Source organism: Suncus etruscus, chromosome 4 (assembly GCF_024139225.1).
Source record: "Suncus etruscus isolate mSunEtr1 chromosome 4, mSunEtr1.pri.cur, whole genome shotgun sequence".
In the NCBI taxonomy this organism is placed as follows: domain Eukaryota; kingdom Metazoa; phylum Chordata; class Mammalia; order Eulipotyphla; family Soricidae; genus Suncus; species Suncus etruscus.
Window position 1 is genome coordinate 99193272 of NC_064851.1, and position 25847 is coordinate 99219118.

At 34.7% G+C, this 25847-nt stretch overlaps 1 protein-coding gene across 4 annotated transcripts in view; it reads right to left on the minus strand.

Annotated features, from left to right (window-relative positions):
• The window catches only part of PTPRK (protein tyrosine phosphatase receptor type K), a 559851-nt gene that overhangs the window by 323520 nt on the left and 210484 nt on the right, over nt 1–25847 (minus strand). For all 4 annotated transcript variants that reach the window (XM_049771094.1, XM_049771093.1, XM_049771092.1 and 1 more), the window contains exon 3: nt 16827–17098. In XM_049771094.1, coding sequence (XP_049627051.1) covers nt 16827–17098 — 272 coding nt within the window. The remainder of the gene's footprint in view (nt 1–16826; nt 17099–25847) is intronic.

A 25847-nucleotide genomic window follows, 5' to 3' on the forward strand; every position in this document is an offset into this window, starting at 1 on the left:
TACAACAAAAAATAATAAAAAAGTAAAAGAAAAAGCACAACAATTTAAAGACTAATATAGAGAAAGGTAAGATAAAGTAGAGCTAAATTTAGATGTAAAAACTGGAGAGGTGAGGGACTAGACACGTTACTGGGTGAACAATGAGAAAATTAATAAAGAGTTAACTTTAGAGGAAAAAAAGTCTTAATTTAGAACAATCAATAATGGAGTCCATACCCATGACCAACAAGAAAAAATTTCAGATGCAAGAAAATGTTAATTAGAAAAACAGGCATAAGAGAACAGCTTAAGAGGAGTAGAGGCATTAAATACAAATCCATTCTCTAAAGAATTTTAGCGATAAAAGACTTGAAGTGCATGGCATGAAAGGTCAGTGAGTATTTTTTTACCTGAATCACAACAATTAAAAACACACAAATTTGCAAAGAGAGAACTGGGGTTTCAGAAGTTGCATGCTATGGGGGCAAGGGGACTGCACTCTGGGGTAATTCTGGAGAGAATGTCATGTTTCAATAGAATAATAATGTAACTCTGGTAATAAAAAATGATAAGGTGGCTAATTCTTTATACTATTCTTAGATTTTTGTTTTGGGGTCACCCCGGTGTGTTGCTCAGGGGTTACTCCTGGCTGTCTGCTTCCAGAAATAGCTCCTGGCAGGCACGGTGGGACCATATGGGACTACCGGATTGGAACCAGACCTACCTTTGGTCCTTGGATCGGCTGCTTGCAAGGCAAACACCGCTGTGCTATCTCTCCTGGCCCTTCTTATATCTATTTCTTATACTATCTCATTCAGAATGTCAGAATAGTAGACCTAAATATAAAATTTATATATAAATATATATATTTATATATTTAAAATTTATATATAAATATATAATTTATAACTTCAGTACAGAAAGGCTTACATAAATTAATATATTCTTTCCTTTAAAACACATCACAAATTCTAGGCCAATTGCGCTCTCACTAGAATTATTTTAAAGCTTTATTAAAAGTCATGCTAGAGGGGGTCACTTATCCTAGTACCTCATCCATGGCCAGACAGGAGATGCTTTGTACCCTTTGCACAGAGAAGGCAATAAATGGAATCCTTGACCCATGATGGAAGACAGAGAGGACTGAGAGAATCCAGAACTCAGGAGTAGTGTCAGATGTCTTCAGAAATTGTCTAAACAGAACAAAGCAGCAGCAATCAATAGGCTGCAGTCCTTCCTCTAAGAAAGCTGTCTGTCCCCTATGCAAAGATTCAGCTCTACTGAGACGGGGGCTGTCAAGCAAAATAGGGCTGGGACCTCCTCCTACTGGAATTCCTGTCTCCAAAATCTGTTTCATCAGTTGCTGTAATTAACTTCTCATAGTCCTTACTGCTTTGCATTGCTGATGGACAGAACTGTAAAAACACATAGCAATTAAAGCATTCTGTGTGGTCTGGTTGGGATAAAAAGTACAGATGTCTGTCTAATACATATTTGTAAGATGAAACTTTCCTAACTCCTCTTCCTCTAAGCTAACAAGACCAATTCTCTAGGAAAGCTCCACTACGACAGATGCCAATTGTCTCCCTCCAGCAAATATGATAACAAAATAGGGTCTGAGAATTCACTCTTCTAATAGTATTGGTTTTGAGAAAATAAAAATTAAAATCTTTAGTCTACTTATGCAAAAAAAAAAAAAAAAGAGACACCAGCCATTTGTAAAAAGGATAGACATTTCTCTTATTTCCCTCTTCTCAATAAAGCTTAGTGAACTATATCTTAGTTTAACAATCACCAAGCTTTGCAAAGTGAGCAACAAATAAACCTAAAGGTAACCTGTACTTTTATTTGAAGAGCAAAGAAAGTAGATTCTGATTTCAATCATGTCACACAACAGCTAATAGCTATAAAACTATTTTTCTGGAGAAAACTATCACTTATTAGGGAAGTTCACAGGAGTAAAGTAAGAATATCATTACAGCAACATGAGCTCTACCTTAACAAGACTGAGTTCAAGGCTGAAATTCAACTCAGGGCATAACACCTAAGTAGTAAGCACCTATGTTTGAACTACCAAGGTGATAACTAGGAGCAGTGGTTAATTTTACCTCTATTCCTGCCTTCAGTTTTCTAAAAGAACCCTGACTAAGGATGGCCTAGGGTCTATAAACAAACTCAAACCAAACTTTACTGTTTGCTAACTCAGACCCATGATTACATAATTTAACCTATTCCAAAAAAGAAAAGCAAAACTGGAAGAGCTGTATTTAAGTAGGAAGAAGCTTTAGCTGCATCACAAAGGCAACACACTGACATCAGAGAATAGGAAGCTTGCAAAAGGAACTCCCACTGTGAACTAGATTCCTCCTGCTGTCAATCAATAAGGAACCCTTGGCTGTACAGTGAGTGAATGCCATTTCCTAGCTGGATTACATTAAACCCAGACACCATTTGTGAACCTTCTACTTTCAGATGTTGAGATGTATGGCATGCCCAATAATGGTATAGGGAAACTTATTTGCCATATGTGACACAACTTGTCTGGCATTGGGACCATTGGCTCATAAAGCAAATAAAGGATTAGAAAGCACCCAGGTGTAGGAAGATTAAGGTTTTAACAGGCAGATGGAGAAGAAGAGCATCATCTGGACATTCTTCATCCTCTATAATAAGGGAAAGTTCCCCAGCGATAACAGCAGAAAAAAAAATAAGCTTAAATGAACAAAATTCAGCAATTCTGTTGACAAAGGCAGAATAGAATCCTTGAATGGGTATTTTAAAAATGCATGCTTGTCTGCCAAACCTGATTACCTTTCATAACAAATAAATCTCTATCTAGCAGAAAGAGAACTAAGTAACAAAAATATGCTTTGCCTCCTACAGGTAATCATCTAAAAATGTCAAACAGGGGAACCTTAAGAATCTGGTTGGAGCAGATGGGGCTTAGATAATAGCAGCATGGAGTTGTTCAGCAAATGCTGAGGTTAGGGCCTTCTTTGATCTGCTTAGCTCAATCTACAAAGAACAATTTTTAGAAATCATCCATGTCATTAAATGAGTCATTTGATGATTCTTCAGAATAACCCACTAGTAGATATGAAGTAACTGTTTATAATTTCATTATCAGATTTGGAAACTTCACATACTATAACCCAAAGTACATAAAGTAATCTGCCATACTTATTTCAAAACAATGAAAGGTGGCTGGCCCATCACACCTTAAGGTCATTCATTCTCTTTTATGATCTCCTGAGTTGCTTTCTATATCATTTGAAATCGAGAAGTCTAAAGTCTGCCTTTAGATTTAAGAAATTATCTGTTTATTTTTTAACCTGACAAGACTGATTCCCTCCAAGCTATTCCTTTAAGAGTACTATTTTCTGCACTCTTTTGGGTATTTAATTGAATAAGCAGAAAAAGGCAATATAAGAATATTTTACCCTCTCCTAAAACTGGGTTTCCCACCTGGTTTTATTATACTGTTTCCAAACATACCATATCAACGATATATCAAAGATAATTGTGTAACAAAACTCTATTTAGCCATCACCTTGTATGAAAGCATATCAATGTACACTCAGTCAATTGCCGCAGGAAATTTTACAGACCCAGAAGACTGGTATGAAATTGTTCTCGTACTCCTTTGTTTTCGTCTCAGGCTTGAATTACTTCGAAGAATGTGGAAATAAATAAAAATCTATCCCACCAAAATTCAGAGCTATCCCTTAAGCATTTAATTTATTTACTAAATTGATTCTTAGATGAGCAATATATAATACAATGTTTCTAAAGAAAATTTAAAAATTAAACTAAAAAATTATTTCCTAAAATAGTGTATGTGAGTAAAATATTACAAGATTATTTTAATTCTATCACTTAATATTTAAACAGAAATTTTCCTTTCAGACAAGACTGAAAAACCACTATGAAAAAAAGAAATCTGGAATGTTAAAGAAAAAAAGACTTTGTCTTGAGGAGTTAACTCAGTTCTGGCTAGAAAAATAATATTAAGAAGTCACGTAATTGTTCTCAGTATTCTCAATACTTGGGGGGAAATTGCTATTTGTGATGCTCACGGGTTACTTTTGGCTCTGCATACAGGAAGTACTCCTGCTGGTGCAGAGATAGGGTGGAAGGACAGTGGGATCAGGGATCAAAGCCATGGCAGCCACAGACAAGGCCAATTATAGTAGCCTCTATATTATCGTTTCTAAATTCCCTCATTCTCCTTATTTACCTCTTAAATAACAACATTCTTTAAAATAACAATAACACCTTTACCTAGGAAATTTACAGTGATTATGATTTTTCCCTTAATTTTCCATACTGCTTTCTAAAATGCAAGTCATACTCTAACTCTTCTAACAGCCTTCGAATCCTCATGGATGATGACCCAATCTTCCTGCATCGAAATTTATAGTACACCAATATACAAGATAAGCTATAAGAATATTACAATTAGCCATGTAAACATAAAGTGGTGAGAAATGACATCATTACTAAAGACTTCCAGGCAGAACTGAATATAAAATTGGGTTTTAAAAGGTATATAGAAATAGGGAAAAATTTAGGACTCTATAAATAGAAGGTAGATATAACCCTGTCCATAATATTCATATTCATTTTCTCTATATCTTTTACTCCCTCTCTCTCCTACACTCCTAACTCCTCCTTTCCAATTTTCAGTTAAAGTTGTCTCCTCTAATATTTCTTCTTATCTGATTATAATATCCTCTCATTATTCTATGTTCATTATTTGTTTAGTACACAAGCATTCTAGAAGTATCCTCTTGGCTTTCTCCCTCATTTAGAATAAAATCCTTAAGGAAAAAAATAATAAAATACAGAAAAATACCTGGCAAAGATGAGGTGGCTTAATACATATTTGTCTTTATATGACTGAAACCCAACTACAATCATGTTTGTAATCAAACTGTATAAAAACATATTAAAAAATAAAAATAAATAAATAAATATTTGTCAATAGAATGAACAGATGAGTTCTTCAAAGAAGATGTTCATATGGAAAAAACAATGATTCTGTTTTCCAAAGAGCTACTCAGAGACTTGTAATTTAGTCATGCCTGAATATTCCACCTTTCTTAAAGTGGTGTGAGAGAATTGCAAATTATTAAATTCTGGGTCTTTTTTACATAGTAATACTTAATAGGTATGTTTTATTCATAAATAATAGCTATGAGTACTCTGCAGATTTCATTACTTGAAAGTTTCTAGACATTTGTGAACTGAACTGAGTAACTGATCCAATTTTGCAAGAACTGAAATCTAAAGAGTTCTTGGGCCCGGAGAGATAGCACAGCGGTGTTTGCCTTACAAGCAGCCGATCCAGCACCAAAGGTGGTTGGTTCGAATCCAGGTGTCCCATATGGTCCCCCGTGCCTGCCAGGAGCTATTTCTGAGCAGACAGCCAGGAGTAACCCCTGAGCACTGCCGGGTGTGGCCAAAAAAACCAAAATAAATACATAAATAAATAAATAAGTGTTCTCACAAAAATGTTACACAGCATGTGGGAAAGCACTACCAACAGGCCTGATATGAAAGACAACCCAAATAACGTAAGTTTAATCCTGTGCTAAATATAGAAAAGTGATATTTACTTTACTCTCTTCCAGGATATTCTGACATCTAATTTGCGGACAGCGTGCAATGGTACCTAAGAAAAAATACCTCATGTAACTTAAATAATGCATGAGGTACCATTTGGTGTGACTGATAATGATGATGATAATGATGATGATTATATTAATAAATTAAATATATAAAAATATCTGATTAAATGTTGATTTTCCAAAAAGCAACCCTTGTGGAGAAAAAAAAGTAGAATAAGAAAAGAGATTAAGGGGCCAGGAAGGTGGCGCTAGAGGTAAGGTGTCTGCTTTGCAAGTTCTAGCCAAGGAATGGATCGCAGTTCGATCCCCCGGTGTCCCATATGGTTCCCCCCAAGCCAGGGGCGATTTCTGATCACATAGCCAGGAGTAACCCTTGAGCGTCAAACGGGTGTGGCCCCCCAAAAAAAAAAAAAGAGATTAAAAAAATAAAATCAACAAGGGGCCAAAGCTGTGGCATAGCCTTTAAGACGTTTGCCTTGCATGCAGCTGACCTAGAATGGAACTGGGTTTGATCCCCCAGAGTTCCATATGGTCCCCAAGCCAGGAGCGATTTCTGAGCGCATAGCCAGGAGTAACCCTCAGCTTCACAGGGTCTGGCCCAAAAACCAAAAAAAAAAAAAAAAAAAAAAAAATCGCCTCACTTCCTCAAAGATGAAATACAATACAAATAGCCAAAAAAAAGTTTGCTTTTTGAAATGGAGCTTCCATATGATCCAGCTATACCACTCCTAAGAATATACCCTAGGAACAAAAAAACACAACACAAATATGCCTCTGCACACCTATATTCATTGCAGTGCAATTTACAATAGCCAGAATCTGGAAACAACCCAGATGCCCTTCAATAGATGAATGGTTTAAAAAAACTATGGTACATATACACAATGTAGTATCATGCAGTGATCAGAGAGATGAAGTCATGAAATTTTTCTATTCATAATTGTACATAGAAACTATTATGCTAAGAGAAATAAGTCAGAGGGAGAGAGATAGACACAGAATAGTCTCACTCATCTATGGGTTTTAAGAAACATAAAAGAGATTATTGTGATAATGCACAGAGAGAAAGGTGATGAGGTCTGGAAGGTCTAGCTCAGGATATATAGCTCACCACAAAGAGTGATAAGTGCAGTTAAGAAATATCTACACTAATAGCTATCATGACAATGTTGATGAGTGAGAGAAGAATGCCTGTCTATAATATAGGCAGGGGTGCGCGAGGAGGTAAATGGTGGGTATTGGTGGTAGGAATGTTACACTGGTGAAGAGAAATATTCTTTTTATGACTGAAACCCAACTACAAAAATGCTTATAATCATTGTTCTTAAATAAAAATATTATTAAAAATAAAACTAAAAATCAACAAAATTAAAAAAATAATATGAAGTAAATACAAATAATACTAGTATTAAATATAAAGTAAATACAAATAACCCTAGAATTAATAGACCTACACTACATTCCCTGAAAAGACTTACATTAAATAAGTTGGAAACCAACTGCTCGTTTAGTAAATATTAACCAAATACTGATATTTCTGTTTTTAAACATTATATATGTGTTGTTGTGGAACAAAACAACAGGATTTATAGTTTAAAACCAATATTGAGCTTTGAGACTGGAGCAATAATACAAGGGTTGTGGTGTTTTCCTTGCATGCACCTAATAGGATCTTGATGCCTGGTTTATAATCTTATGATCATTACTTATGATCTCTCCCTGAGCAATCACTTGCAAAACCAGAGTAAGATAGATCTAAGCACTGACAGGTGATGCCCCAAAGAAAACAAACAAAACAAACTTTGATCTTTATGTGCTAGGAATTTTCCTTTATAACATGATTGAAGTAATATTTCATATAAATTTATGAGTACAGGCTTTATCTTTACACAGAAAATAAGTGTTAAATTATTGCTTTTGGAAATAGCAATAGCTTTGAAAAAGATCAAATTGGATCAGGAAAAATAACACACAGAGTAAGGCACTTGCTTTGCATACTGCCAACCCATGTTCACACATATGTACTGAGCATCATATTTGCTCCCAAGAGCCCTATCAAAAATAATCTCTGAGTGCAAAACTAGGAATAAATCTTGTGTGCCACCTGATGTGTCCCAAAATCAAAAGCATTCTCACTGAGGCCAGAGCAATAGCACAGTAGCAGGGCATTTGCCATACATGAAGCCAACCCTGGATGGACTCTGCTTTTGTACCATGTGGTCCCCAGAATCTGCCAGGAGCGATTTCTAAGTGCATCACCAGGAGTAACCCCTGAGAACCACTGGGTGTGAACCAAAAAACAAATATAAACACCCAAAACAAAACAAATAAAAATAACCAAATCATTCAAAAAACATCATGTATCTCAAGGGAAATCCAATGATGTGTGTAATATTATATACCATTATGTAGAAATAAAATATAGCCGCAAATTTTATTACAATTTAAAACATCTGTAGAAAATCAAGAGAGCTAAGATTAACCATGAATTGTCCCTAGGTTATACGACATGCATTCATTTACAAATTTCAAAATTTTCCCTGTAAATTATTTTAAAAACAAAACAATTATATCTGTATAAGAAAAATAGAAAAAGCAACAATTTTTTCTACTTTTTGTTATATTTTATCTTGCACAGTTTTCATTTGAACAAGTCACATTAAAGTAGAACATGTCTTTATTTTGTCACAAAGTTCTAATGTATAAAATTAAAATCATCATAATTTAAATTAAATTTTTAGATTAAAAAATATAATGTCAATCTGGATTTTTCTGGGCACCCTGTTATTGAAACGTCAAGATCTTGTTTACATATCAGAAGTGGTCAGAAATGAAGAAAAATTACTCTTCAAAATGAAAACAAACAAAAAGGTCATAAAGATAAACAGAATCTAGGAAGTCTTAAAAAAAAGTAGTGCACAAATTCAATAACCAAAATCAGCCCATGATATGAAGCTTACCACAAAGAGTGGGGAGTGCAGTTAGAGAAATAATTACATTAACAACTATCAAGACAATGATAGTGAGAGGGAGAAAAAGAGTCTCTGTCTCAAATACAGGCAGGGGATGGGGGAGGAAGGAGATGGGGGCATTAGTGGCTGGAAGATTGCATTGCTGAAGGGGGATGTACTTCTTTATGACTAAAACCCAATTACAAACATGTTTGTACCCAGGGTGCTTAAATAAAGGTATAATTAGGGAAAAAGAAAAACCCAAGGGCAGGGTGGAAAACAAAACACTTTATATTTGTGATTATTATCTGTATTTTTCTTATAAGACAAGTAACTTCTATTATAATCGACATAGCATGGTTGAAAACATAATTACTCTTATTAAGAGAAAGTAGTGCATAGGGGCCAGAACAATAGCATAGCACGTAGGGTGCTTACCTTGTAAGAAGTCAATCTATGTTTGACCTCTGGTACAACATATGATCTCCTGAGTGCAAAGTCAGGAGTCACTTTTGAGCACCAACACTGTGGTCCAAAAGTTTTTAAAACGTTGTGTCTGCATGTGATAAAGTCATGAAATTTTTCTATACATGGATGGACATGTAAATTATTATGTTCAGTAAAAGAAGTCTGAATGAGAGAACAGACACAGAATAGTCTCACTCCTCTATGGGATTTAAGAAAAATAAAAGACATTGTTGCAATAATACCCAGAGACAATAGAGACTATAAGCTTACCACAAAAAGTGGTGAGTTCAGTTAAAGAAATAACTACACTGACAACTATCATGACAATGGTAGTGAGTGCTGGTCTTGAATACAGGAAGGTGTTAGGGAGGAGGGGGATGTAGGTCATTGGTGGTGGGAAGTTTAAACTAGTGAAATGGGGTGCTCTTTTTATTTTTTTATAACTGAAACCCAACTACAAACATATTTGGGGTTTTTTTTTTTTTTTGGTTTTTTGGGCCACACCCGGCTTTGCTCAGGGGTTACTCCTGGCTGTCTGCTCAGAAATAGCTCCTGGCAGGCACAGGGGACCATATGGGACACTGGGATTTGAACCAACCACCTTTGGTCCTAGACCAGCTGCTTGCAAGGCAAACACTGCTGTGCTATCTCTCCGGGCCCTACAAACATATTTGTAATCATAAAGCTTAAATAAAGATATTATTTTTAGAATAGTAAAGTTATGTTTTGAGGAGTTGTTTGTTTGTTTTGGATTTTGGGCCACACCCGGTGATGCTCAGGGGTTATGCCTGGCTATGCACTCAGAAATCGCTCCTGGCTTGGGGGACCGTATGAGATGCCAGGGGATCGAACCTCAGTCCATCCTAGGTTAGCTGCGTGCAAGGCAAAAGCCTTACTGCTGAGCCACTGCTTTGACCAAGTAAGGATATGTTTAAATATCAAGATTATTACCTGACCTTTCTTAATGTTTTATTTTATTTTATTTTTGTATTTTGGGGTCACACCCGGCAGCACTCAGGAGTTACTTTCTGGCTCTTAGCTCAGATATTGCTCCTGGCATAGGGGGACCATGTGAGATGCTTGAATTTGAACCTCTGTCCATCCTGGATCGACTGCATCCAAGACAAGCACCCTACTGCTGTGCTATCTCTCTGGCCCCTCCTAATATTTTATTATGGCAACCTGAGTAGAGAAGAAAAAAAAATTTCCAGCTCTTTTTCTCAATGCTGCTTGACAACATTGAATGATGTCTACTATTAATTGGAAGACATGCAAAAATCAGGACAAAGAAGTGATAATGCCTCACCCAGCTGCATGACTAGTTCATTAGAATACCCAGATTTCAGCCACTAGCCCCAGATACTAATCTTTTGGAGATTCTTAAATACAATGCCCTCAAGTTTGAATCTCAATTATTTTAGATATAAAGCCAGTGGTATCTCTGGAGTGTAAGAGTCATTCAATTGCCAAAATATTAGTGTAAGACATGCAAGCATAACCCTGTAAGAAATACACAGACAGAACAAGAAAATCCTGTCCAGGTCTTACATTTAAAAAACAAAACAAAACATATATATACACAATGGAAACCATTACAAAGAATAAGGATTATGAAACTTCAGTTTGTTTCTCGGTGAATTAGAGTTGTTGGTTTTTTTTTTTTAAGGGCACATTCTGCTATATTATCACTTTCCAATTTCTAGCCAAACCCCTGTAGTTTTCATCACGCATCATTTTTGTGATTAATGATGTGTGCCGAGTTAATGGAAAACAGCAGATTAGGTTTCCACTAATAGTTTTGGAAGTTCTGTCTGCCTGCCTCATTTGGTAACAACATCACTGTTCAGTAAGAAAGTAATGGATTTAATCCCAAAGCACAACTTCATTTTATATATACAAGACAGGTCAAATTTCTGAAGTGGAGAAAATTATACTTCTTGAGGTATGCTGATCTTCAGTTGAAACTTACAATTTAACAATAAAATAACACCTGGTGTTGGGTTTTTCTTCTTTTTATCTTCCATTTAGCATTTGACTTAAGAATTTAAAGAACTTATCAGAAGTCTATAATAATAGAGAGAACTAATGGCCAACTATAGCAAATAAAGCAAATATATTTTTCATAATTAGTACATCCAACCCAAAAGGCATTTATTTGTTCTGAAGATACCAGAGGAAAACAGTTTCACCCATACTAGGGTAGAACTGCAATAGCAAAATCTACACTTACTTGTTTTGCTTAACTATATGGCACATGTTAGCTTCAAATAGCTTCAAATCACTGCAATTTTAGTAAAACAATGAAATAGGGTGGAAAGATATTAATATAAGAATAAAAAAATCAAGTGGCAATAATTCTAGTACCAGTTATGCTTCAACTACTTGGAACAAAATCCATGCTTTGTTTTCCTTTACTCTAAATCATAAGATCTGCATGTTTCACATTTCCCACTTCATCTAGATTTCTCTCTGTCCTCTCTCTCCTCTCTCTCCTCTCTGTTCTCTTTCTCCTCTCTCCTCTCTGTTCTCTTTCTCCTCTCTCCTCTCTGTTCTCTTTCTCCTCTCTCCTCTCTGTTCTCTCTCTCTCTCCTCTCTGTTCTCTCTCTCTCTCTCTCCTCTCTGTTCTCTCTCTCTCTCTCTCTCTCTCTCTCTCTCTCTCTCTCTCTCTCTCTCTCTCTCTCTCTCTCTCTCTCTCTCTCTCTCTCTCTCCCCCCTACTGTGACCTCCTGCTAATAACAGGATGCCAAATAAGCAGGCATTTTAGTAAACTGAAAAACCAGAATATTATCTTGAAAGAATAAGTGATAAATTGGTGGAAAACAAAAAGATTTCCAGGTCAGTGAAAATGGTTTGTAGATAAAATGATAGATTTATGCCTTTATAGATTTATCTAAACCCTCCATAAGCACAACATCAAAATAACCCAAACATTAAAAACTGAGCAATCCTGATGTCGATGTAGTTAAATTAGTTAAATGTGTACATTTATCTAATAAAGAGCTCTGAAACAAAGATTGACAGTTGAAGACACTATGCAGTGAGATTTCTATCTCTACACTTTCCTCTCAACCTAATACAGCTCTAAAACATTTTAGTCTTTAAATAAAAAATTAGGCTTTCAACACACAAGAAAATGTTTGAGTACATGCTAAATTAAGTAGAGTTCCAAAGTTTATTTTCTTTTCCATCATAACTTTATGATAAACAAATATTAAGTATAAGACACTTTGATAAGTGACTTAGTAAAAAAATAAATAAATAAATAAATAACCCAATGGGTTAGTCCTATAGTAAGCCTCAACTGTGAATTAAGGGAATTTCAAAGACTAAGAATATGCCAATATTTGCATAATTCCTAGGTAGAATGAAAATAGCCAAACACAGTTGATACCAAAGACTTCCATTTCAGCTTTACTAATCTTCCAAAAACAAAAATTATTAGGTAGAACATTTTTGCCTATTCCAATCCACCTTCAGTTGCATGTACAAATTTTTATTTATTCCAATGAGTTTTTCTTTTTTCTGGATTTAAAAAGTGACACAACACTTTTTAATTTTCTACAAAAAAAGTCCTAGGAAGGGCAAATAACACCAAGGCAAAAATCTGCTTCAGATTTTTTTTTTTTTTTTTTGGTTTTTGGGCCACACCCGGTGACGCTCAGGGGTTACTCCTGGCTATGCGCTCAGAAGTCGCTCCTGGCTTGGGGGACCATATGGGACGCCTGGGGATCGAACCGCGGTCCGTCTCCTAGGCTAGCGCAGGTAAGGCAGGCACCTTACCTCGAGCGCCACCACCCGGCCCCTGCTTCAGATTTTTACTTCAACAGAAAAATGAGAAAAAAGCTTACAGGAGATATTTTCATATCTCACTTTCTAAAGTGACTGTTATATAGAAATTACACTAAAACATATATAAGTAACAACTATTTTGATTGTTAGTTATTTGAGGAGGAGTGCATATATGAAATTGGTCAAGCACAGAAAAGACAAATATAGATGTAATAGAAAAAATATTAAAATATTCACATTTTTAATAGTTAAAATACATTTTATAGAATGTAAATGTCCTGGTTAAAAAGTTGGTAAAAGAAAATCAAGAAGAGTAATTTCTAAGTATATTTTAAGCACTACTAACTAGTACCAAGAGAAGAGGAGAAAAAAGTGGCCTCTATTTTTCTTGGGTCTTTACTTCTAGCACTATTCTCAAGGATCACTTCTAGCAGTGCTTGAGGGACGGTATGGGGCACTGAGTGTTAATGTGGAGGAACATATGGGGTGACAGGGATCAAATTTTTCTTATCACCACAAATGTCAGCCACATGCCAACAACATGCCTTCCCAAAAGTACTAAATCTAGTCTCACAGAGTTTAGGAATGAAAATGAGTATATCTTCTAGTATGAGCCATTGTAACAACTGCATTTTAAATAGTTAAACATCATTAAGATTTTTTATTGAATGACAAATGAAAGATTTTCACCTTGTTTCCTAACAGCAAAAGTTTTACATAAGCACAGATAATGCTATAATGGTGGTTTGATAACTGATGCAGGTACAAGGTAGCTATAAAATAAAATCAATAAAACCATCAATAAGAATTTATTGAGCACTAAGGACATGAATAAAAATATGCTGTTACTTGCTGTCATTGATTGTTAAATTTGCAGAATAAGAAAAAAGATAGAAGCAAAGAAAGAAATGATCTATAACCTAAAATGATCAAATTTTAAATGCAACTAAGTGCGATTTGCTTATATTTAGTAATAATTTTCCCTGAAAATATTTACAAATCTCATTGGTCAAAATATAACTAGCATAGGCACTTTTTGCATAGTCCACCTAAAAAGAAACAAAATGTATGAAATTCAAGAAGCACCATCAAGGAAAATGAGAATGAAGAAAGAAGTATCAATACAATTCCAGATACTATAACTCAGAGCTAAAATTATTATTATAAGGGCTAGGAACATAGCTGAAAGAGCTATTTGTACAAGCGGCTCAGATTCCACCCATGGCAAGCAATATCAATACCACCATCACCAACAACAACAACTACAACAACAGCCAATTACCCAGGGCACACACCCATATTCTGAGTCAAGAGAAACCCTGAACATCTCCACAAAGGATGTGGCCACAAAACAAAACAAAACAAAACAAAACAAAACACAAAAACACTCTACAGAAATCTGTGCTGCAAGTAATGAGTATCAGTGAGTAAAATTATATCTGATTATTAGATGAGAATATTAATGGAATATTTAACTTAATGAGTCTGATAACTCAACACTGTTAATGTTGCCAATGACAATTTTCTCATTTTAAGGACTGTATATTTCCTTATATTGTTGTTATTTAGTAATATCTTGTCTAAATTAATTATACATAAACTCCTTGGAAGTGCCCTGACCATTGTATATTTCTGTGTTGCTTATGTAGCTTTCCTGAAATTTGCAATTAGCAATAACTTCAGCAGTTAAAAATAATATTTGATAAAAGATAGAAATTGCCAAAATTTTCTGTTGCAAAAATTGGGGAAAAAGAAATGTACACGCATGCACACGCACGGATGCATGCAGGCAGGTACGCACATACAACATAATTACTATGGAGTAAAACTATGGTAACAGGAATATATTTTTTTCTGAAATTAACAAAAATGACCTTAATGCTTTGTTTTTGTCTCCATCTTTCCCAAAAATAAAACAAACAATTTGGTTCCTTTTTAATGGTATACCTTTACAGGTAGTAAAGTAAAAGATTCAACCAGTATCATTTGAAAATCCATATATTTAATTATTTTGCTAGTTTTTTTTTTCTTTTGGTTTTGGGGATACATCCAACAGCACTAGAGGTTACTCCTGGCTCTGCACTCAGGCTCGGAGACCATAATGGGATGCCAGGAATCGAACTGAGGTCCATCCAGGATTGGACACATGTAAAGCAAATTCCCTGCCACTGTGCTATCACTGGACCCTTACTTTGCTAGCTTTATGATTTGCCTTTAGCTTTCCTTTAAGAAGGCTAGATGTATAAACAGTTTTGTTAAATCTCAACAAGTTTTATTTTTTCTTTCCAATGTTATATGAGCCACAATCCCACATTCTGGTGAAGTTTGTTTAATGACACTTCCATAAAAGAATGATTCTGCAAAGGTATCATCAACACACTGCTATTAGAAATGAGCCCACTCATCTTGCTTCCAGCACACAAGTGTTCGTTTCATATGCTTTTCCTCACCAACCTCACATATATGTAGTTCTCACTAAGCTGGTAAATCATGAATGGGGTACATCCTGCCTTTTCCAGACTGATGATAAGCATTCTACTGTTCAGGACTAATAGAATCAAGTAATTCCCAACAAAATACATTGAAATCTCACTTAACACATCCTGAATTGCATACCTGTAAATGCATACCTATGAAACAAGAGGCTTTTAATAGAATGGAAAATTCTGCCCAAGACAAAGCAATTAATGCAATACATTACTGTCTCTTTTCTTAGGACAAGGAAAAGTCTACCTTGAACGAATAGTTCATTTTCAAAAAAAAAAAAAAAACAAAAAAACAGAAATAAAATTTTTATTGGCTTAGAATTTTCCACTGATCAAAATTAAATAAATTTTACGTAAATGTTGGGAGCTGAGTGGTGGCGCAGTGGTAGGGCTTTTACCTTGCATGAGTCTGACATAGGATGGACCAAGGTTCGATCCCCCAAGCCAGGAATGATTTCTGCACACATAGCCAGGAGTAGCTCCTGAGCTTCACTGGGTGTGGCCAAGAAATCAAAAAACAAAAACAAAAACAAATACACACACACACACACACACACACACACACACGTAATCCTAATAGGCTCTACCTCTGCTATAATAAATCTTTTACAATTTTAAATCTCAAGGAGCATACAATATCTACTTTTCACAAAATGCAACTTTGTGTTACCAGACTCTGAAACTCCTGGTTAGTATTATTGAATAACTCTATAAACACTCTGCTAAAGGAACAAATTGTGTTAAAACATATATACTCAGTCACATAAAGCATACGTATATATCAACATTTTTCATCATCTTGTTTAATCACAATTAAGTGATATACTTTCAGAAAACAAAGATATGTAAGAAAAAATTTATGCCTGTTTATTTGTAATGTTTCTTGTAACTGATAAAAATTAAAATTACTATAGAAAAGGTTTCATTCTTAGATGTTTCAATGAAACCTTATTTGTGTTCATTTTCCATTTATTCTCTTCAAGAAACCAGTAAGCCATCTAATCTAAATATTATGGTACTCAACTCAAAATAAGGATTTCTTCCTGAAAAGATTAGTATCTCTCTCTCTTTTGGTCAATAAGGACCTCTTTACTTAAAACAAGTTTTGTATCAAAAATTACTTCTCTCAACAATTAGAAACATTTCTGTACTTTTAAGTACTTCATGCTAATTGTTTAAAAATTCCCTTAGGTGGGGCTGGAGCAGTGGCAGAAGCAGTAGGGTGTTTGCTTTGCAGGTATTAATCTAGGACAGACCATGGTTCCATCCCTCAGAGTCCCATATGGTCCCCTAAGCCAGGAGCAACTTCTGAGCGCATTGCCAGGAGTAACCCCTGAGTGTCACCAGATGTGGCCCAAAAAGGCAAAAAAAAAAAAAAAAAATCCTTCAGGTGTAAGAGTGGGGAAGGACTTACAGGATAATTTCTCATTTCTAGGAATTAATATTACCTTAAAATTCTACACGGGGAGTAGTAATATGGGGAAATCAATGACATCAAAGCACAAAACAGGAAAGATGATTACCTGATACTCATTGGGCCAAAAGGTGCTGACTGCTAGCTCAGCCCGAAGCCATTCTCTACCGGTGAATCCAGTCACATTCCAAATTGGATTGGCAAGCGGTCCTTTATTCACTCTGACTAATATGTTCAAAGTGCCAGGATTCGACCCTTTCTGGCTATATAATAAATAACTGAAATCAATACAGTGAGTGTCATTTTCTTTCATTGTAGGTAGCTGAAGTCTTGCTTTTTCTCCAGGGTCATGATCTGAAGAGTCCACTATCATATAGGAACCTGAAATGACATTGAACAAGAAAGCTAAATAAAGTTCTGAGCAAAATATGCATACAAAGACAAAAAAAAAAATGCTACCAACACATTCTAAGTATTATATTTAATTAATAAGGACTATGATTTCTAGAAATGAGACACAGAAAGTTAGAAAATAAGTAGGCAAACTATAGAAAAACATAGTATGTATTAATTCATTTAATTTTACAGCAGCAGTTTACTAATACTTCAAAAATTAGATCACTAAAGCATGAACTGTACGTTATTTAATGGACAGAAAAGCAGGTTCAAACTTCTGTTCCACTCTCTTCTGTTCCACTCTAAGAAAAGCCAAGCATTATTAGCAGAGGTCTTTTAATATGAAACAGAAACAAAGATAATAATTGATGGGTTTGGCTCATATGCTTTTTGCTTTCCATAATTCTTTTGCAGAGAGATAGGTTAAAAATGATCACTAGAATAATTTTCGCTATCACATTCTGAAAGTCATCAATTATCAAATTTGTGTGACCTTTTCTTGAATGAGATGCGGTCCGAGTATAGAGTGGGGTTGCAGGTGCTGAGGGGATATAGGCCCAATCTCTGATCATGCAAACCTGAACTGCTCATAACAGTGATTTTGGGGATCTTAATGTTCAGTGTCAGGAATCTGCCTTGAAAGGGCATTCACTTCAGTAGAAGTTGCGACCTTTTCAGTGTACTAAGCATACTGAGATTTATTTAGGAAATAGGGATAGTTTGAAATTGAATATAAGGGCTCAGCTTAAAAGGAAGAGGTTTTTTTTGGAACTGAGAAGAAGAAATAGCACCTTCACCTAATTAGAATAAACTGCCAGATCAGTAGGTATCATTTATGCACACCCTATTTTACAATTATGCCCATGCTATTCTCAGTCTGTAAGTAACTTCTTTTGAAAATCACGATCCAAAGCCACTACGTTTTAATGAAACACAATTTTCCAATGGTTAATTATCTTTGAGGGAAAATATAGGAGCCAGAACACTTGTGGCTCAGAAATGGAGGGGAAGTGCGAAGAGGAGGGTCGAGGAGGAAAGAGGAAGGGAGGAGCATAGCAGGGAGGAGCAGAGGGAAGAAAGAAACACAATCAGCACTGGAGGAAAAAGTCATACACCTAATACAAAATATGGTTCTAACCCAATATTAATAAGCTATTTTTATTTATTAGACCATGGACTGTCACTCCATAAAGACAGCCAGTTTTATCCATTCCTCTGACTATAAATACACCTATTTAATACACGTAAAAAATAATACAAGTTTTATTGTAATAGTTTTCCCTAAGATACAGCTTTTAAGAAAATGTGAGCTCCCAAACAGTGCCAAGAATTACTAGGTCCACAATTAGTGTAGTATAGATTAGTCACAAGTGTCAAGAATCAAACCCAGAGCCCAGTGCATGCAAGGCACATGCACCAGCCTTATGAAATATCTTTCCAGTCCCACAGATGAATATTTTAACCAAATTTTTATAAAATTAATGGAGGCTGGGGTCTCCCCTTCAATAAGCTATAATCTTCAATTATAACATACTAAAAACTCATTGGTTCAATTAATCTCCCCCACACAAGTTAAAATTCAATGCAGATAAAAGGAATTCAAATACACAGAAATCAAAATTTCAAATCTGATTGTCATAGCTCAGAATTTTTATGAGGATTTCATATGACAACACTATAAGTTATTAGACCAAGCCCATAAAAAATACTATAATGACAACTACTGACATTACTTTTTTAATTCATTTTTCCCTATTCTTTCCGCTTGTAACCTGGAATTATTCTTAACCATTTTTCTGATTATCAAAAATTGAATGCTAATATTGGACTCATGTATATTTTTGGAAAAATTGTTATTTTAAAACAGGACATCCTGGATCTCAACCTAATTTATAGAAACATCCTGTTTCTATTCTTGTGATACTTCCATTATGAAGTCCATGGTTGATTTATCAAGATGTTTTTTTCAGATCCTCAGTAAAAGAGTAGACTAATTCCAGTTATTATTATGACCTGGTGAGATCTTGGTTACATTACTGGGTATCCATAGACCTCAATTTCTTTCCTTATGACCAATTTCTCCTCTGCTTCAAAAGTTTAATTCAGCGACCTTATTATGGCAATAGCTGATTTAAACTACTAGGGGGATGGGAGACTGAGGCCACACCCTGGCAGCTCTTGGGTTATTCCTGGCACTATACTTCTGATCCTGGCAAGAGTGGGGGGCCATATGGGATGCCAGGTATCAAACCCAGGTGGGTCCTGGGTTGACTATGTGCAAAACATGCCCATTGTGCTATCCCTCCAGCCCCCTTTTAACCATTTTTATTATGTCTTCTTCATTCATACCTTTTGATTGTCAATTTTAAAATCATACTTTCTAAGTAACTTACAAACTTTCAAATAGCTTTTCCCATTACAAAATGATCCTTAACATAAAAAGTGCTTTGTATCATATTTTAATTATATAGTAAATATTTAGCAGTAGGGCCATTTAGCAATTATTCAGTTAATTGTACTTTTAAGTTATAATATTTTATAATGGGAAAATGAAGAGAAATATGCATTAATTTTTAAAAATACAAATTTTATCATTAGAAATGTGAAAGTCATAAAATCAGTCCAAATGATTTCAGCATCAAGGACTTTCAATGTCAGTTGGATAATCTCCTAGTGCTGATATTACATTTCTATAAAATGTCTGCTGAATGGTTTTATTTTCAATTATCTTCTGCTACATTTCTAAGTGAATTGGAATAAAATGCATATAGCACAAAGTACCAGAAAGCACATACTTGCATGAAAGAGTCTTGCATGAAACAGCCATCTAAATCCTTCTCCAAATGACAACAGAGTGGCAATTTACCCAGTAGGTCCCATAGTTAGCTGCCTATTTGACACAAGATTCCCCTCAATCACCCCAGAAAACAGTGCACTATTCTTGCTATCTTCTAAAAATTCCTTTTACAGTTAACTAGAATAACTGGCAACCTGTTTTATTCAGGACACTGAATACTTGTACTTCCTTCCATCTTCAGATAATAAACTAAGAATTTTAACTATTGTCCTGCTACCAACTAACCAATTCAAAATTTTTAACCACAGCGCAGTTCAATTTAGCTACAATTAGCTACCTCAAATATTAGTTTTTAAACTTGTCACAAAAAATAGTTATCTTTCATTTAATGTAATTTTAATGCTTAAATATTTTTTACAGCAGCAAGTAAAGGGAATTCACAATTCTATTACTTTATACTAAGGAGTATATATATGTAGACATATGAAAATCATGTCACCTTTCAGTCCATAACAAGAACTAGTAACCTCTAAAATAGCATGTATGTAAATATAGATAGAGTTACATAACCATATAGTCTACTAAGATTCCAAATCTAGATATTTAAGACCAGAAATTCTTTAGCTATAATTTACATGTTAACTTAGCATAAGTATGTGCTAAGATCTATATAACATATAATTTTAAAGGATATGACTTGTTTCTGTTTGATCTTGTTGAGCCTTTTGGTTGTTTGGCGAACAAATCTAGTGGTACTCAGGAAACATGTAAGACTGAACTAAGACTGACCTGAGTATCCCACATGTAAAGTCTTTGATCTAGCACTTTAAGATATATCTCTTTGGACACCAAAATATTGGAAATTTTAGAGCTGTATGGCATCTCATAAAGTTATATTTAAAGCTTATGAAGAAAAATATAAAAGTATCCCATCCCATCATTATAATGTTTCAAACTGTGAAAAACAAAAGTATTTTAAGTGTTCAATAAAAGACAATTTCTAAAGTTAAGTAAGTTTGATGAATAATTCTGCAGTCATTAAGATAAATGGTATTCAAGCAACTTAGTTAGACGTACCGGCAATATATTTCAAGCATATGCTTTAAAATAGTATACAGATAAACGTCAGAGTAATAATTGTATGTTAGATGTTTGCCTTGCACAAGGCTGACTAAATGTTTGATTCTCCCCAGCCACTGCAACACCAGGAGTGATCCCTGAACATAGCTGTCTATGGCTCAAAAACAAATTAAATTTACATTATTGTACTACCATTAATTCAATATAAAAATAGGATTAACTACAAAGAAAATAACGAATAAAAAAGTGGGTTCCTCATGTCATCCTAAAACTACTAAACTACTATTTTCTAGTCAGTTCTTACTCAAAAATTCAGTGAAGTTTTCCCTCTTAACTAAGTTAGTAAAACTTCCATTTATTTGCCTAGTACTGACAAAGAGTCCATGATTCTACCCAAAATTCTTACGTTACATTATACAAAGCAAAGGGACAACATGTGTCATGACAGTGTCTTGCCATGCATTAGAACCATCTCTGGAGAGCAGCCAGTTATGCAGTATGAGTAGCTGTAAGGTAGAAAATAAAATCACAATTCAACCAATTAGAAGCCTCAAAATTTAGCCTGACCAAAATGTTCCCAGTACAGAAAGGTTTAACACTGCTGACTTTATCAATGATTAAATGAACATGTGAGTGTGTGTGATGAATGAAGAAAGCGTAAAGAGTTCTACTCCAATACCAATAAGACACTGAGCAGATAATGAATTTTGAATTTTGGCCTTTAAGGTAATGATGGTAAGTTCCTCAGAATCTAACTAGTCCATTGTATATATAGCAAAAGTTCAATACTCACTATTAGTTGGCAAGCTAAATGGTTAAAGGGATAAAAACTAGCTCTGAGACACTATATATGAAGTAGTCGCAACTTTAGTTACATATGAAATAATCAGAAAACGTTTTAACTACAATAATAATAAAATAAACTGGAATATATTTTACTGTTTCCAGACAGAAACCTTTGATGCAAATTAAACTCTTTAATATCTTTGTCAGTGTCATTACTGTGTAGAAGAAATGTTCTATTAGAGAAACAGTACTCAAATATCTCAAAAGCTTTTTTACTCCCTTAAAAATCAACAAATAGCTTTTCAGTGAGTCACATCTTGCAATATTTAAGCATTGTAAAAATCCAAACATACATTTCAAAACCATCTCTCACAATGGTTGCTGGAAATATGTGGAAAACTAAATTTCAAATACATGTTTAGGGACTAAAGAGATAAATCAATGGGCTAAGCACATGAGTCTGAATGCAAAAGATCTAGATTATACCCCTGACACATAGGAGTGATTCCTAACCTACAAACCAGGAACCCTAAGAGTAAATCCAAACCAGTATACATAATTTACTTTATTCTTCTAATGAGAGCATTATCAGAGTTTTTATTTATGCCAAGTCCAAATCACTGTGTAAAAGAAGTGTACATTACAAAACAAATCTTTATCCAGATGTGTCTGGAAAGGGAAAGAAGATGATAGAAAAACATTTTCATAGCTATAAAAGCCCATTACCAGGGTCTTCGAGGACACAAACCACTTTATTTAAAGAAACTGGCATATATGATTTGAAGGCCAAAAAGCCCAGATCCAAGAGAGCCAATAATTTAAGTCCAGACATAGTTCAAAGGCTAAGATTTTTATCCTACTTAAAGTTGGGGGCACATTTTTGTGCTAACGTTCAGTTAAGGGCTATCAAAGCACCACACTGTACTAACAGTCCTTATCACTGAATGAGCTTTTTTCTAACAAAGCAAAGGTCATGCCAAAGAAATGTGGATGTGGAAAGAAAAATAAAAGGCAAATACACCGAATAGTAATAGTAATACACTTTAATGCCCACTCAATTTAAGAACCAAACAACATGATCTCAAGGTAGAAAGAATGTTGAGAACTAAAATTACCATTTAGGTCAAATTATTGTTGGGACAAATTATCTTTGTTCTAATATTAATCTGAACAATTCTAATGTCACTACCTTTATACTTAAGGTAATGGCATTAATTATTTTGGCATCTTTTAATTTTTCAAAGCAAGTTTAAGATTCTTTACCACTACGCACACCTAATTTTTCCTCATATGATTAGTGAAAATTTCTCCCACTCCCTCAACACACCACTCCACACTTCCTAAAAGGAATTCCTAAAAGGTATTCTTATCCCTTATAAACAAAACTAAAGGTATACAATAGGTAAAACGAGTGTTCATTATTAAAAATATTACTTATTTTCAAAGAGAACTGGAAAAAAATTAGAAGCAAAAAGGCAAGAGAACCATTTTCCTAGAGTCAATTTTGTAACAATCTCTTGCCTTTTTATCAGATACAGGGCCCACTCAGAGGTCAAGTGGGCTATTTCTGTCTGCTGCTACTGAATCACTCCCAACCCTACACAACAACCATGAAATTGCAAGGAATTGAATCCACGGCTCCTCCCATGCAAAGCTCCCATTTTATAACTGAGGCATCTCCCCAGCCTCTGATCACCTACCATTAAAAAAACCCAAGGCTCTCCCTTTGGAAAGAAGGGAAATAGTGCAAATTAGTGCACATCCTAGTTGGTGTAAAGTTTTGAGTTGATTACCTCCACACACTCTTACAGCTCAGCCACTCATCCTCCCTATGAGTCTAGATCTGGTAGTCCTCAGTAAGGAATTTTTAATTTAATTTTAATTTAATTAAAAAAAATAGGAAATAACGTTGGGAGAGCATAGAAAAAAAGTAAGAGAAGGTAATACAATCTGCAGTATCTGGAAACTGTCTAAAGACTAAGTATCATATTAATAATTGGAGCCTGTTATCTAGAATATGTTAACTCTGTCAATAATGGAAGATCACAACTTAGGGTCAGTAAAGAAGGAGTATTTAATGCTTCTCTATTTCTGTATAAGGCATATTTCTAAATCAAAACAGTATAGTCAGTATTCATAGGATGTGTGAATGCATAAAAGTTCCATTTTACTAAAAGAACTGGGCTTTATTTTAACTCAAAATTAATAGCAAGAAAATTACTCTTGACTAAGCAAATAGCAATAGTAGTTGGAAAACAGGCTAAGCATAAATTCTGACTGAATTTCTCAAATCCAGAGTAATCCAGGATACAGGAGCAATTCAACTGACAACCAAGAAGTTGTTGCCTTCTTTATGTAACCACTAAGGACCCTATAATTCCTAATTATAATAGAAAACACATCATGTATGATTCAAAAGGAAGAAATAATGTATAATCTACATTCAATCAAGTCAAAGCATCTTATCAAAAAAAAAAGGGGGGGGGGTTTTAAAAACACAGGCTCTAAATTGAGAGACCTGTCTGCTGCAGCCTGGCTCTAGCTAACACCAACCATTCATCTCCACTCTACCGTTTCACTGATGAAAATGTGAGGTCCAGAAAAGATAAACGTCTTAGATAATAATGAAAGTGCTATTCCAGAGGATTAGTGTGGGGATTATAGAAATGGGAACTATCAAAGTAAAAACACCCAGTTTTTATTTATTTATTTATTTATAAAGTCTTACCTAAATATATGTCTGTCTACCTTCCAAAGCAGTAAATGCTTTATATGGCAAAATAATGAATATAAAATATTAGAAAAAATGAGAAACTGGGGATAGAAAATGAAAAATATATCCAAGTTAGAGATGATATCAAGAAGATACAACTGCTTCCTAAAGAGGAAGAAATAATATCGGGTGCTAGAAAAAAATGAGATATTTTTTTTAAGAAAAAAAAATTCTGACTATCCTAATATGGTCAAAAAAACTAGTGACCTAATGTATAAAAGGGCTAATGAGAATTGATATGACATTAAATAAACAAAAATTTTAATAAATACAACAATAAACAAAAATAATAATAAATAAACAAAACTGTTAAGATTTTGCTTTTACTTGCAAAATGATTAACATTCTAGAGTCAAACTTCTTAATAGAAGAAACGGCATATATTCTACAAAAATATTCTAAAAATGATGGGGCCAGAGTGGTAGCACAATGGGAGGGCACTTGCCTTGCACAAGGCTGACTCAGGACAGATGCGGGTTCAATCCCCAGCATCCCATATGGCCCCCAAGCCAGGAGCAATTTCTGAATGAAGAGGTAGGTGTAAGCTCGGCATGCTGTCAAGTAGGGCCGAATCTGAGACTAATAAAAATTTCCTAAGCTTACATTAATTTTAGTTAAGTACTTATAGAATTCTTTGTGCCTAATATTGAGCTGAGTATTATACTGAGTCATATCATTATTTTCAGAAGAGAGTATTCCATCTCAACACTATGAACCCAGCTGTTATTATTTTTTTATCACCAAAATACACCTTGTCAATTGTGAAACGTCACATTTGTCTATAGACAGGAAAGAACAGTATGCAAATATTTCTCTGGCTGCTGGCTTCTAATTAATTCAACTTCCTCTTAGTAAGTAAATACAATGACCTAAGGATATTCTCCCACCAAAACATTCCTTTGAAACATAACCAGAAATACTGCATGATAGGAAAAAAAATCTCTATTGAGTGTTCCTTTGTGCACTCTGAGCAACTAGGAACTATAATGTTTTCATAAATGTTAATTTAAGGCTCAATTGGATGAACACAAACACTGAGAAACTGTAGCATTTTTGTTCCCACACTAACTCCATAAACTTCCCTCTGGGATGTACAGTCAAAACGAAAATAGAAAATTGTAGCCCAAACAAGTAACAGTGGAAATTATGACCAACAATAAAATGCAGGTGTTTCCCCATCTCCAGCCAAAGGGCCAATGTCTTTTATGGAAGGGGGAACTATTAGTGATTTCCCAGATTTTTCTACTGTGCCTTTCAAGCTACTATAGAAATATATGTTCAATTATTTCAGTGACATC